General features: G+C 40.1%; 1 protein-coding gene across 1 annotated transcript; it reads right to left on the reverse strand.

Annotated features, from left to right (window-relative positions):
- Positions 1–46: 46 nt before the first annotated feature.
- Positions 47–10,538, reverse strand: LOC119782093 (protein mono-ADP-ribosyltransferase PARP9-like). The gene is made up of 7 exons (XM_038282878.1): positions 9,319–10,538; positions 8,045–8,275; positions 7,743–7,958; positions 7,456–7,516; positions 5,674–6,152; positions 5,417–5,576; positions 47–507 (listed from the first exon to the last, which is right to left on the reverse strand). The coding sequence occupies exons 1-7, from the start codon at positions 10,210–10,212 to the stop codon at positions 230–232; spliced, it is 2,319 nt and encodes a 772-aa protein (XP_038138806.1). The 5' UTR covers positions 10,213–10,538; the 3' UTR covers positions 47–229.
- Between the last annotated feature and the right edge of the window lie 4,849 nt (positions 10,539–15,387).

Raw genomic sequence — 15,387 nt, forward strand, 5'->3', positions numbered from 1 at the left:
CTGCTCCACCATGTAGCCCCGGGAAAAAGGTTTATTTATTTATTTGTTTGCTTGGCACAATGGATGTTTCTGAATATACATACAAAATTAATGTAAACATGATAGATTATAGCCAAAGGCTAATTTCTACAGAGGGTACATAGTTATAAAGCAATAAAACTGACAAACCCATATAATACAAAAAAAAGGTCACTTTTTATCTGTTCTAGTCAGACAAAAGATTTCACTATTAACTAAGCCTCTTACAGGTGATGATGTATTTGGGTAAAGCTTGGTAACCGCTGAAGATAACAGAGACATCAGGCCCTCCATCTACACCATCATAGGTGACGTTAGGATCTTTTCCAACTGGAGGAGGCATAAAGATTCCTGGTTTACCACGAACTGACCTCCCTTTCAGCACCTCAGCCTCCACAAAGTACAGGTACTCTTCCCCTGTCTGCTTCCACAGCTTCATGGCCACATTTACACTGCGTGTAAAATAGATGCCATCTCCATACTCTGGATCTGTAATGAGATGCATTGGCAAGGTATTTGAATAGCTTTAATATGTTTGCTTCTTTAACTTTTGTATAGCATCAATTAAATAACCAACAGTCTAACAATGGAAACCAGAGTAGTTTTTAACATATACACAAATGAATACAGAGTAGAAACTCCTCAAACAGACATGGAGCATTTTGTATGAAGATCTCAACATCCTGCTCTGTGCGGTGTGGTGTGTTTAGAGTGATGTGGTCAGTTTGAAGAATGTAGGAACACCTTCTTTTACAAACCAGGGAAATCCAACATTATGTATTGTCTCTGCACAATATCCTACCATGTGTGGTGTCCTCCCAAAGACAAGCAAGCAATATCCCATAACACATCCATGTAGGTGTGATAAGGTCAAACATGAGGGGGAGCCTTGTGTGATAACTCTGGCTACGTTCACACTGCAGGCCTTGATGCTCAATTCCGATTTTTCTTGCGAGATCCAATTTTTTTACGTTGCCGTTCATATTTCCAAATATGTGCGACTTGTATGTGATCTCCTGTGTGAACTGCCGTCATACAACGCAAGTGTCCCGCATGCGCAGTAGAGGATGCAATGACGTCACAGGACAGCGTGCTCTGTGTTTACGGAAGTAAACATGGATGGTAGCGCCGGCGCGCATCTAGTGATCTTTTTCCAACCATAAAAACAATCTTTTCAATATGGTTAAACATAAATACTTCTCTCCGCATCATCATCTGCCATAATTGTGACCTATGTCAGGTATTAATGACGTTCAGGTCGGATGAATGCGACCTGGCTGTTCACACACAGGTTGCATTTGAAAAAATCAGATTCATATCGGATTCAGGACCACATACCCAATTGGCCTGGGTCTAAAAAAAAATCGGATCTGTGTTGTTCAGACTGCCATGAAAAAAATCAGATCCAGGTCACATATGGGCCAAAAAGTCAGATTTGGGTCACCTCAGGCTGCATTAATAGACATGGCTGAAAAACCGAAGAAACAAGGTAACTACAGGTTTGTTTTAAAAACGGGCAGTTTCTTGTTTTTCTACTAAAGCATTTCTAGAAAATTAGATAGTTCTATGAGTGATAATTTATTCTATCTGATCAAACACTTGGTACATGTAGAACCATGATTGGATAATTTTATTTAGTGTCCAGAGATGTTGAATTTCCGACCAACCAATATTTAGATAGAATCCCTGAAAATTTGGGCTGTAAAGATAGCTATTGACAGTCGTGCTTTCAGCATTATTATTTCAGGATTGATGATCTTATTATGTCTGTTGTGTTTTACTGCTTTTTGAAACCCAGAAAATGAAATAGGAAAGGCTTCAAAGTTTACAAATGAATTTAAAAACACTAGAAAAATAACATAAAAAATCAAAATACAAGACATTTTCACAGAAATAAAAAAGAAGTCATAGATAAATGACCTGTTAACACAAGAAATCCAAAGAAATGTATCTACACCTAACAAAGATGTCATAATCATGACTCTGAAAGCTGGCCTAATTGCTCATTTCACTCACCTGCCTAACCGCATGGTTGCCAATTACCACTCATCTCATCCACCTGCCCCTGTCCCTTGTTCTGCCTCTTAACTTCTGAGCTTGCCTGTTCCTATCTGAACATTCTGCCTGAACTCTCTGTCGGACTCTTGAAACCCTGGATCGGCCTGTTCCTGTTCTGATCAGAACCCCTGACCTGGCTCGGACTCCGGCCTGTTTACTGGGGCTGCCGCACCTGGTTCACTCTGTGCGGCGTATGCCACATCTTGTTTGGCAGACCATCGGCTGGATTCTACCTCGCTCTAAGGAGATGGACAGAACTGTTAAACCATGTAAGTGACGAACATGGATAATCATCTTCCTTCAGATTATACCATATTTGAGTTTGGCATCAAAAGTTGAAGTGATAAAAATGATTTTTTTGCCATGGCCACTATACCTATTCTCACTCACATTATTCTGCAAAATGGAAAGGTATTGAGGAAAAGATGATAGAAGATCCTCCAATAAAAGCTGTTATAGGGGATGGAAAACTAAGAGCCTAATTCAAACTATCAATCCATGGCTGGGTTTATCTATTAAAATTTGGAATAAAATTATAAGTAAATATAATCTCACAGATCACTTTAGATATTTAAATAATTGGAAAATGGACCCAAGATGCACTGGAAGATTCTAAATAAACATTTTTCAAACTAAGCGTTTTCAAGAGCTAAAGGAGACATTCTACCTTATGATTCACGATTTTAATAGATGCCTGCAATTACAGCATTATTTGGGACAAAAAATTAGAGAAGGGAATCCAGAATCAACATGGCCAAGCATCATGAAAGTTATAACAGAAGCTCTTAATTCAAGGATCCAAATTGTATAAAATTCTGGAGGACATTGAAGCAAATAACACTGAATGTGCTAGAGAAGGACTGGGCAAGAATTCTTGAATATCAATGGAAAACAAAATATTAACTGTTAAATAGGAAGTTATGCCCCCTTGAAGGCAGTTGCGACTCTGGACTTCCCTTCCAGTTCTTTTCCTAGGAGCAAGTTATTTACTGCTCTTAACTCAAACTGGGTAAAACCATGTAAAAAGGACTATAAAAACAGGAGTAAAAAAGTAACAGACTTTATTCCAGTTCAGGTCGTTACAGGACAGAGAAAAATGCTTGGAGCTTGCACAGCTGTGGGCTCGAAAATCACGTCCGCGAGCGTCCGGCAAAGATTGAGCCCCGAAAAAGGTCATCACCTGCTTCTTATACCTCATGTGTCTATGTGTTGCATCAGGTGGATGCTTAGCTGTCCGTTTCAGAAACTAACACGCCATCGATGCCTTGACCTATATGCAGCTTGCCTCTATGCCTCAGGGTTACAGATAGCTCTCCTCTATCAGTCCGGCTCCAAGATGTGCCCATATCCTGTGTATCTTTAAAAGACAAGAAGGCTGTCCTGATTTAGATGACCCACTTTCACAAAGTGACATCCACAATGTGAAGGAAGGCCATCTACTCTCTCTATCTGGCTAACAAAGTAACAATGCACATGATGTATAAAAGAATAAACCTCAAACAAACTCATTTGGGCAGAGTGTGGCTGGAAAACACAATAAGGTATTTTGCAACTCCAGCACAGAGAAAATCTGGTGATACACAATGCTGGCGATCCTATGGTGCCAGAAAAGCTGATAACTTTCATATATCCTCTGGTTGCCCATTAATAAAGCAACTTTGTATTGTAAAAAAAGAGTAGTTGAAGAGGTGATAACATTAAAAAATTCCCATTTGTTTTGAATTGTATGTATCTTGGGAATGGGACAAACTAAATGTAAAAAGAGGGAATGATGACAAAATGCTGAGAATACTGCTACTGGCTGCTAAAAAAGCAATATCCAGAAGAACTCTTACAGAAAATAACTGCATTAATAAGACTGGAGATTGACGAATGTAATAATCTGGAAGATTTGAAGACAATATTTAAAACAGCACAATCCAGGCTCGGTTTGAAGCATGTGAACTGCTGGAAGGTAAAGGTTATTCTGTGGAGGTATTAAGAAGGATAATTGGTGAAATAAGCAAAAAATATATTATTTCAATGCATAAAACACCCTGGTTAGATGCTAAATGTTCAATTATTATTGTATTTTCATTTTTAATGATTCATTATTTTAAATATTTTGTTATGTCTCGGTTTGCAGTTTACCAAGAATGTTGGTCACCATATGTGTCTTAAAGGAGAACTTGGACTAACGTGAAAGTTTGTATCTGTCACTTGTAAGATTTATACTGTGTATAAAACAATAAAATTCACAAAATAAAATGGAAAACAAAAATAAAATGCATTAGACATCCTCCTTCCTGCTGGAAGGTAACTTATCCAATTTCGTTAGCTTTTTTTTAGCCAGTTAGAAATGAAAAGAGGAAAATCACAGAACACATAAAATGTCCAGGAGAGTCAGGACGAGACTGAAGGAGGATTAGATTGTGGCTCCGGTAACGACGAAAAAACTGTCACTGTGAACTGACATCAGTCAGCTGCACACACACCTGTCAGCAGGTGTGCTTCATGCTGATATTTCTTTCATTTTTCTTCATTTTGTAGGCTACTGACAGACTAGATCCTGATTGTGTTGGAGATAATTCCATCATATTAAATGTCCAACTTTACCATTTTTTTAAGTTAGTATATCAATAAAAATGTGTAAAAACTACAGCAATTAATATTTACAATGATATACTACAATTAACTGATTCCAAACTCATGCATGTCAGTTCATTATGTTATATGATGACCAGAGAGGGTCTAGCTTTACCTTATATGGTAATGTTGTACTGTGGGGAGAAAGGCTGGATACTACAGCTTGTGACTTTGGCAGAACGACCTCTTTGCTAGTTGTTGTATTTTTAGATAAATTGGAAAACATTTAGTAGGGCTGTGCCATTCTGCTGTCCCAGCGCTAATAGGCAAGAAGAAAACAGGACTAAAAAAGAAGTTAAAAGACCATCTCTCTTATTTTATCACTCTTTTAGTTAAAGATGATTGGAATAAATTCTGTAAATTCTTAAAGATGTTTTGTTCTTTGTGTAAAATACCCAAGAAACTGGTTTCTAAATAGCAAAAAACAAGTTTTTGAAATGTTATTTTACCAAACAAAATTTCATGGATTCCCTTTGGTTAATTGTCAATGCATTTTCCCATTGTACTAAATTAGTAAGAGCTAATATAACCTCGTTCCAAACTCTTCAAGATAAGCTTTGCTTTCTCTTTGCAGATTTAATTGTTTAACCATAATTTGACCTTGAACCTCAATCTTTTTTCCACCCAGTCAGATGGTGGCCTGTTCCCAGGAAAACACATGACAGTCTGAAAGATTTTAAATTAAATCTTAAATAACATAAATGCACAAAAGTACCTTCTGGTGGTGCACACTCAGCCTGGAATCCAATTCGGCTGATCATCCCACAGAACTGGGCAGAGATGCGTTGAAACATAGTTTTAGGTCTGTAGCAGTCAATCTGCTTCTTCTTCAGGTCGAACATCTCCTTTAGAGCACAATTCTCCACTTTTTCAACCTGAAAATGAAATACTTCTATGAATATTGATGCTTGCATTTAAAAATGTGACTAATCAAATAAAAATAAAAATCGTTAGATATTGTATATGCTGTACCTTAACTACCGATACACCTAGTGGTTTGAAATGCTGTAATCTGTTGTAAAACTGTTGGCTTGTTGGATTAACTGTCCTCCTCTCCATAGAAATGTTGATGCCTGACAACATCTTCAGCTGATGCTCTTCCTCTGATATAAACTCTTTTTGGGTTCTGCAGAGCATTGCTTCCACTTGCAATGCGGCAATGGCAACATCTCTCCCTGATTTCCCCATTACTGTTATACATGCATGACCCTGAGAGAAAGACTCCTCAATGGACAATCCTTTTTCAGGGACAGCTAATTTGGACAGCTGCAGATGGTCTTGTTCGCTGAAGTGTGAGATGAAGTTGTTTTGAATCCTGATGACGCCACGACATTGAAATAGGTCACTTAGCCACTTTTTAGCTTCGATTTTCGATTCATCAGAAGAACCATGAAGGGAGATTTTTGGTGTTGGAGGTCTGCTGGTTTGGGAGTCACCTTTAGGCCCTGATGCTGGTAAACAAGTTTTAAACACAAAATTATCACTTCAAGGATAGTGTTCAGTTACTAGAAGTAGGAATTTTTCCTAAAACTACAACTTCTTCTGCAAATCTTTTAATTTCCTAAATGTTCTCATGACTTTACATTTTAGTCCATCATAGACAACAGTGGTTTCTTGCTGAAACCAGTCTGTAATTAACAAGAAAGTTCCCCATTTACCCGGACGCCAGACCAACCTTCTCAACGATTGAACAAAGAAATCTACACAGCAGTAAATAGATGTAGGAAATAAAAAAACACCTACATTTCCTTAAACCAATATGCTGATAAAGATTCTCAGTCATCCAGGTCATAGTCATTCCGTAAAATTTCAAAACAATCCACTGGACTTGATTTCCAAGGTTTGAAGACGTTTCGCCACCTCTCCAGGAAGCTTTCACAGAGGTAGGCAGCAGCTTGACAAAGCCATGATGGCAATTAATTTACATTATTATGGTATTGGTATCGGCCGATACTGCACAGCCAGGTATCGGTATCGGGGCAAAAAAATGGCATCGGCGCACAACTAATATAGACAAGGCCTTGTGTTGCTTGGAAACATGCAAATTGAAACCGAGGAGTGGGTCGTTTGGTTCCATTGTTAGCCTGTAATACTTGAAACCTGTCTATGATTGTTAAGGGTCAGTCGTTAAGGAGGTATTGTTCACTGGCTGGAGCGGGTAGGTGCTATAGCCGGTGAACAATACCTCCTTAACGAACAATGGAAACCAAGTGGAAACCAAGTCCAGTGGATTTTTTTGAACTTTTATGGAATGACTTAAATACCTTACCATAAAAAACATTTAAAACAAACAACAAAAATCCTGAAACCCCTTCACTTTGGTTACTTTTTGCATTTTTTTTTTTTACAATGGCCATCAAAGGCAGCAACCGACTGCAGCTAGGTTAATACAGTGACTGCGAAGTCTTTGAGCACCCCCCAGGACACTGGCTGCATTATGCATAGCTTAGGCTGTCATTGGACATTAGTTTGGACATACATAGAAAGTTCTGCGTATGCCAGCGTTTTAAGAGGTTCTGGGACGTACGCTGGCTAAAACGCCAAGGAGTAACAGTACAACAATGTATAAACCTTTAAATCCAAAATTAGTCTGAGAGAATGTTATTTCAAAGATGGTACTTTGGGTAAAGTAAGTATAAAACACAGCTGTTACAGCTGATATGAAGTCCCTACTGACACATGTAGAAAAACCATCAAGTTCCTAACATTGAAAGATATGAATACACAGATGTTTTACGAGGAAATATTAATTACCTGTTGCCAACATGAAGCTTGAAATTTTTTCATGGAGAACATTTATCTTTGCTTCAAATGCCTGTAAAAAAAGTTCCAATAATTTGCTTTTTAAATACTTGCAGTCATACAGTAGATATCCAACTGATGTTGTATGGTTAGTGCAGCTAACCTTTTTAAGCAAAAGACCATATTTCAACTGATATATATATTTTTTAATCAAACACTTCAGAAATGTTCAGACACGTTTCACACAACAGGATAAAAAACTCATTGTTTCTGTCATTTAAAGTGCTTTACAAAAATACCTCATATGTGTCATTGTCAGATGGATGAATGACAAAGAAAACGTCCAACTTTCTTTGATTCTGTTCTGCAAATTGAGCCACAGCTTTTGACATGATGGAGGCTGATTCCTGTTTACGAAATCCAAGGTTTCCAGTGCCAATGGCAGGAAAGGAGATTGAGTTGTGACAACTTTTTTGTGCATTCAATAAACACTCCCATGTTGCGTCAAAAAGTATCTGTTGTACGGGATTAGACAGACTAGAAGTCAAGCGGCAAATCAGCCTCATTTAGAGTAAAATACGAAAGAATGACAGACTATTACCTGTTCTGCTGTTTCAAACGTTTCTTTACAGCTGCCCTTTACAGTGCAAATCGTGTGAAATACCTCTTTGCAGTTCAGCTGATAACCTTTTGTGCAGATGACATTACCTGTCCTTTTCGCTGTAAACATTTCCTTTTGTATCTTAGAGCCAGCTTTTTTCAATATAGCACTGGAAATTTGACCAGTGCTCAGATTTCTATCCTCTGCTGCAGTGTTTACAATCACATCTGTCTAAAGAAACAACAACAAAAAAGGATTTAATTTAATTTTGCTGAAGATAAACTTTAATGCACTTCTTCCTACAATTTTAATTATAATGAGGTTTTCGATCTACCAGTACATGAAACAGATATTTATCCCCCCTTTAAAGCCGGGCATACACTGTGCAATATTTTCAATCATTGCACGCAGCTACAGCTAAAACTGTAAGACAAAACCACAGAGTTTAAAAGTTCACAGCTCACGATGCATGTTCTCACTCTGCGACCTTACGACGGCTGATTGAATTTCTCCTGACCTTACGATTCCTAAACGGGAGGTGGCTGTGAGAGGCTGATCGCCCCTCGTTACCCCCTATACACTACATGACGCACGATGAGGCTGAAAGTCGGTCTGGTTGAAAAATTCTCGCACGACTGAAAAATCAGCCGGAAAATGGAAATAAATCATACAGTGTATGCCTGGCTTAATTAGCCTCGTGAGACCATCCTGATCTCGCAAGCTTTCAAGGTTTGACTCGCAGATCAGTCTGGAGACTCTCCGTTAAAGAAAATTTGGAGCCATTCACCAAACGAACATCCAATCAGCGTTGGCTTTGAGGCGGGTTGAGGTGTGACGCAACGAGAAGCGCGACAGTTCAGTCTAAAGAACATGGCGGCTTCAGCCGATGAAACTAGCGTTAGCGTGGCTATCGAGCAAGTTTTATCGGAATTACAGAGTATTTCTTCACTGAAAGAAGAGCAAAACACTGCTCTGGAGGCTTTTCTCAGAGGAAAAGATGTTTTTGCTCTTCTCCCGACTGGTTTCAACAAGAGTTTGATCTATCAATTGGCTCCTCTTCGTCGTCGCTCTGTTAGTACGTAATATGCTTCATTGATTAGTTTATTTGGCCCGTCTATCACCAACATAGACCAATCAGCTAACCAGTATTTTTGCCCCTTCCTAAAATTACTTCAACGGAAGGTTTCCAGCTGGATATACGGAGCAAATCCATCTGGCGGAGTCAGGTTATGGCTTAATGTGAAAGAAAATAAATATGTTGAGTCAGTTCTTACCGTTTGATCTTCAATGAAACCCTTCTTCAGTGTCAGAATGACATTTCCAATCTGGACTGAAGATGGTGGGGTTCTGGCAGCACTTCTGGTATTTTTTGCTGCAGTCTGGCTATAAGACGGATGCTGGTGAGGGTTGAATATCTGATGGCATGCTTTCTCCATTGCTTGCACTGTGGGATCATCGTGGTTCACAAAGAAGATCTCTTGAAGAAACCGTCGATGAGAGGGCAGGTTGTCATAATGGTATTTTACAGTAGACACTATAGTGTGGGCACATTCTGGCAGAGGGTAGTTGAATATTCCAGAGCTTATGGCAGGAATGGCAACATTCACAAGCTTTTTTTCTTCAACTCTGTGAAGAATTCTCCGGATGGTTTTCTTCAACAAATGTTTTGCTGCTTCTAGCTCATGAGGGGAAGGACTCATTCCCAGTCTTGGACCAACAGCATGGATGATCTTCTTGTATGGCAGAGACCCTGCATGCAAAGCAACTGCATCCCCTGTTTTTACTTTACCATGCTTTTTAACATACTCATCACTTTCTTTTTGGATTTGAGGGCCACCAGCGCTGGATAGAGCTTGAGCAAGGCCTCCATAATGCCGTAGATCTTCATTAGCTGCATTCACAACAGCCTCAGCTTGGAAGTTGATAAGATCAGCTTTCCAGACAGACACCTTTACACCTGAAGGCATCCTAAATTCAAATCTCTTCTCTGGAGAAATGATTGGTGGTCGTCTCTGGTATGAAGTGCTGCTCCTATTCTCCAGCTCCACACCCTCGATGGTGGCAACACATTCAAATTTACTGTGAAGGACTTCACACAGAACATCTGCGCATTGTTTCACAATGGTAACTGAGGCTTCATGAAGGGCAATGTCTAGTTTATCTGCCATGATTTCCTACCAGTCCTGTGGAAAAGCATAGTATAAAACATCACAAAGATTCAACTTCATATGATTCCTAAAGGACTGTTTGCAGAAAGAACATGATATCCCTCATACTCATCATCCTCTACTTATCGGAGAACGCATCACCAGGTTAGCAGTCTCAGAAAAGACTCCCAGGCTTCTCTGTCCCCAAACACCTCCTCCAGCTCTGCTGGGGGAAGCCTTTGGTGACTCAAGGCCAGCCAAGAGATTAAGTCTCTCCAGCATGTCCGGGTTGTCCCTTGAGGATCCTCCCACTAGGATGTGCCAAGCTGGAACTATGGCTTGAAAGAGCTGATACAAATCTCAGCTGCTTTGCACTGGCTGCAAACTGCCACAGTTCATTGTGCAGGTCTTGGCAAGAAGGAGCCAGCAGGACCACGTCCTCTGCAAAAGAGGGGATGAATTCTTCTGTTCCACAAACCAGACTCTACTTGTGAAAAGGACCAGTGACGAAATGCAGCCCTGCAGGAGTCGCACATGCTCTGACTTACAGTAATGCAGGCAGTGAGGACTAAAGGTCTGGTTATACTCCCGCAGCAGTGTTTCGCAGTGAGCTTGTTGCAGGTATGATGCAGACATTTTGTATTTATGCTCGGCATTGAAGCATGGTCTGCGCTATGTTTATTCCACGCCACAATGCAAAAGGGGAAAATCACGAACTAGCTGTGGGTCTAGATACGGCCAAGGTGGTGAGGAAATGGGGGCAAGTTTGTCCGACAATGGAGGCAGATGAGGGCAAAAAAAAAGCAGGGATCCAGGTGGAAAAAGGGTCCAAGCATTCTCGCGCACCTTGGTCTTCTAGCTGGTCCAAATTCACGAGTTGTTTTTCACAATTACGGTCATACAAACAAAACAAGCTGGTAAGGTACAAAACAGGATACACATACAGGTGCTGGTCATAAAATTAGAATATCATGAAAAAGTAGATTGATTTCAGTAATTCCATTTAAAAAGTGAAACTTGTATATTATATTCAGACATTACATACAAACTCATATATTTCAGATGTTTATTTTGTTTAATTTTGATGATTACAAATGACAACAAATGAAAATCTCAAATTCATCATATCAGAAAATTAGAATATTACTGAAGACCAATAAAAACAAAGGATTTATAGAAATGTTGGCCAACTGAAAAGTATGAACATGAAAAGTATGAGCATGTACAGCACTCAGTATTTAGTTGGGCCTCCTTTGGCCTGTATTACTGCAGCAATGCGGCGTGGCATGGAGTCGATCAGTCTGTGGCACTGCTCAGGTGTTATGATAGCCCAGGTTGCTCTAATAGTGGCTTTTAGCTCTTCTGAATTGTTGGGTCTGGTGTATTGCATCTTCTTCTTCACAATACCCCATAGATTTTCTATGGGGTTAAGGTCAGGAGAGTTTGCTGGCCAATTAAGAACAGGGATACCATGGTCCTTCAACCAGGTACTGGTAGCTTTGGCACTGTGTGCAGGTGCCAAGTCCTGTTGGAAAATGAAATCTGCATCTCCAAAAAGTTGGTCAGCTGCAGGAAGCATGAAGTGCTCTAAAACTTCCTGGTATGTGGCTGCGTTGACCCTGGACCTCAGAAAACACAATGGACCAACACCAGCAGATGACATGGCACCCCAAACCATCACTGACTGTGGAAACTTTACACTGGACTTCAAGCAACGTGGATGAAGTGCCTCTCTTCTTTTCCTCCAGACTCTGGGACCTTGATTTCCAAAGGAAATGCAAAATTTACTTTCATCAGAGAACATGACTTTGGACCACTCACCAGCAGTCCAGTCCTGTTTCTCTTTAGACGCTTCTGACGCTGTCTGTGGTTCAAGAGTGGCTTGACACAAGGAATGCGACAGCAGAAACCCATGTCTTTCATACGTCTGTGTGTGGTGGTTCTTGAAGCACTCACTCCAGCTGCAGTCCACTCTTTGTGAATCTCCCCCACATTTTTGAAGGGGTTTTGTTTCACAATCCTCTCCAGGGTGCGGTTATCTCTCTTGCTTGTACACTTTTTTCGACCACATCTTTTCCTTCCCTTCGCCTCTCTATTAATGTGCTTGGACACTGAGCTCTGTGAACAGCCAGCCTCTTTAGCGATGACCTTTTGTGTCTTGCCCTCCTTGTGCAAGGTGTCGATGGTCGTCTTTTGGACAACTGTCAAGTCAGCAGTCTTCCCCATGATTGTGTAGCCTATAGAACTAGACTGAAAGACCATTTAAAGGCTTTTGCAGGTGGTTTGAGTTAATTAGCTGATTAGAGTGTGGCACCAGGGGCCATCAATTTTGAACCTTTTCACAATATTCTAATTTTCTGATATGATGAATTTGAGATTTTCATTTGTTGTCATTTGTAATCATCAAAATTAAACAAAATAAACATCTGAAATATATGAGTTTGTATGTAATGTATGAATATAATATACAAGTTTCACTTTTTAAATGGAATTACTGAAATCAATCTACTTTTTCATGATATTCTAATTTTATGACCAGCACCTGTAGTGTAGAGCGTATGTAAATTTGACCAATCAGAGTCCTCCTGTCTGCGGCACTGTTGGCAGTCACCTTCAATTTGGGAGAGGTGAACCAGAGTGTCTGCGGAGGGGGCAGAGATGTCTCTGCGTTCACGGCGACACCTATGGTAGTTTCAAAGTATAAACCAGCCTTAAACTTCTGTTCTGCTTGAGATTGGATGGCCCCTAATGAAGCATGATGGACTCTGTACCTCTGGATTCCTCTCTATAGGGCACCACAATTGACATGGTCGAGTGCCCTTCCAGGTCCATAAAACACACCCTCAAGCATCCTGCTAAAGTGTTGGAGGATCTTACTTTCAGTAATCCTTAATTTGATCTAAAATAGGCTAAATAGAAACAAGTTCCCTACGATCACCATATTCTACTATAATCCATGCTGCTTTTCTGTTGATGTGCATTTCATTTACATACATTCAATAAAATTACAGAAAAAAACATTCACTTTATGTTTTATAATTTTCTCTTTGTCAAGAATCCAGTTTGTGTGGTCTGTTGTTTGTGTTTGTCTCTCCCTCCACCACAAGGTGGCACCCTGTCCTCGTTGGTCCTCCCTGCACACCTGCGTCTCCTTGGATCATTATCGGGAGGAGTACTTAAGCAGTGTACTGTCACTACCTCGAGGCCTGAGTGTTTGCCAGTTTTGGGTACTCTAGCCAAGCTGAGTTTTGCTGAGTTCTAACTGAGTCTTTGTTTCACTGAGCCTAACCTTGTTTTCTTCTTTGCCTTTTTGGCAGGCAGTCATCCTGCAAGCTGGATTTTTGTCCTTCTTCCCCTGAAAGGATTGTTTGAGTCTCACAGTGAGCAGGGGATTAACCTCCACAAGTTCTCCTGGATTTCCGAGTGACAGTCCTCTCATACTCCTCTGGGTCCAACGTCTACCTGTCAGCTCTCCAACGAGTCCCCTCTTCACTAGGTCAACCCACACAAACTGGATTCGAAGAGAGAGAAGAACCCTCCCAAACGTGAGTCCCTCACTAGAATTATCCTTACGGCATCCAAGATTCCCACGGTACCAGAACTCACCTCTGTGTACTTCTCTCCTCCCTTCCAGTTCCAGTTCACCAGCCCTCTGAGTACCAGATCCAACCCCTCAACCCTTACCTCAATAAACCTGTTTAAACATTTGCCTTGCTGTCTGAGTGGTTCTCTGCATTTTGGGTCAGATCGCAAAATAAATCATGACACTCTTGCCATTTTCCTCATCATCGTCTCCGTTTTTAGAAGTGATTTTTAAACACCAGCAAACACTTTTAGTCATGTTCACAGATTACTTATTAACAATTTAAGTTTATTTTACATATATTCTGCATAAATCATCAAATAATACTCTCAGTTAAAAAAGTCTATATAGAGAATCACAGAGCTTACCTTTCTTGGTGCACAACGTTGAGAGTGGAAAAACTGAAAGTTAAATCTCTGAGTGAGCGCGTGGACCAGTACAAACCAGCTGAACTGCTATTTCAAGTTACATGTCGGCTGAAAATCTTTCTTCCTGCTGCACCTTATTCTGCAGCTGTCCCACAAAGCTTGCAGAAGACTTTCATAATTATGAAATCAGTCTTTCTCTGTCTATCACAAACAAACGGTTTAAGGGAAACAAACTCATCAAGGCTTAAAAGTAAGATAGTGAAGAATTAGTGGGAATCTAACGTCTGAGGTTGTTAGGTGGACTATGAGTCCTGCAGCACTAATTCACAGCTGCTCTTCTGCACAGAGGATTATATTGGAGAGCAGCAAAAATAAAAAAAAACTTTGAATCCCTCGAAAAGGGAAAATTAATATTTATATGCCTTTGGTTTGAACTATAAGTCCAAGCATCACCCTTTACCCTCAGAATCTAGGTCACAAGATCACTGAGTCAGTTCAAAGACATCTGTAATGAAGAGGTCTTCATTATTAGGGCAATTTTTATGTAAATAACTCGTAGCACTTTAAAGGTACCTTTGTGCTTTATTAAAAAAGCTGTTTAGTTAGCACTATGACACTTTATTTATCATTATGCACTTTAAGCATGGATTTGCACATAAAGAACCATTTGCACACAAGGATTTTAAACTATTTGATATTTATTGAGCATTGTAATAATTAGTATGTAACTTTTTGTTCCAGGCTCTACACAGCTGCTCCCCAATAAGAACTGTGGTGGCTGTCAGTGAAAAAAAGAATTTAGAGCAAGCAAGTTTTACTGTTAGTATGAGATGAGCCAAGACTTTCAGGAATGTGTGTCGAGTAGTGGAGGGCGTGTTTCTGCGAAGCGGGTATTGAGGCTTGCTTCATTTAGGGGAGGGGCCAAAATCGCTGATGTCCAAAGCCTCGCTACCCCGCCATACCACGTGACCACTTCGGGGAATGGTTCAGCTCGCCAACGAACTTCAACAGGCATTGAAACAGCCTCAATATTCAGTCAAGATGTGGGACTTTGTCGTAGAGCTGTGGTTATTTTGATAGAGTTAGTTTGATACCGTTTGGACAGATTCTAAGAATAGATTGGTTGTAAAAACAACCAATCTAGTTTATTAAAACAAATTTAGTTGGAGTAAACATTATAATCAGGGGTTGACGTTAAGGATTTTTACCTCTTGCCCTTCGAGCAAGTGACTTTCACATTTCATT

This window comes from Cyprinodon tularosa, unplaced genomic scaffold (genome assembly GCF_016077235.1).
Source record: "Cyprinodon tularosa strain WSP-4 unplaced genomic scaffold, ASM1607723v1 ctg189, whole genome shotgun sequence".
NCBI classification, from domain to species: domain Eukaryota; kingdom Metazoa; phylum Chordata; class Actinopteri; order Cyprinodontiformes; family Cyprinodontidae; genus Cyprinodon; species Cyprinodon tularosa.

Excerpts from the sequence above, each read along its gene's own strand:
- LOC119782093 (XM_038282878.1), bottom strand. The coding sequence starts at position 10,212 with ATGGCAGATAAACTAGACATTGCCCTTCATGAAGCCTCAGTTACCATT. Across the intron at positions 6,153-7,455 it reads AAGCTTCATGTTGGCAACAG|CATCAGGGCCTAAAGGTGAC; the intron begins GTAATTAATATT and ends CTTGTTTACCAG. Across the intron at positions 5,577-5,673 it reads TAGGTGTATCGGTAGTTAAG|GTTGAAAAAGTGGAGAATTG; the intron begins GTACAGCATATA and ends TTTCATTTTCAG.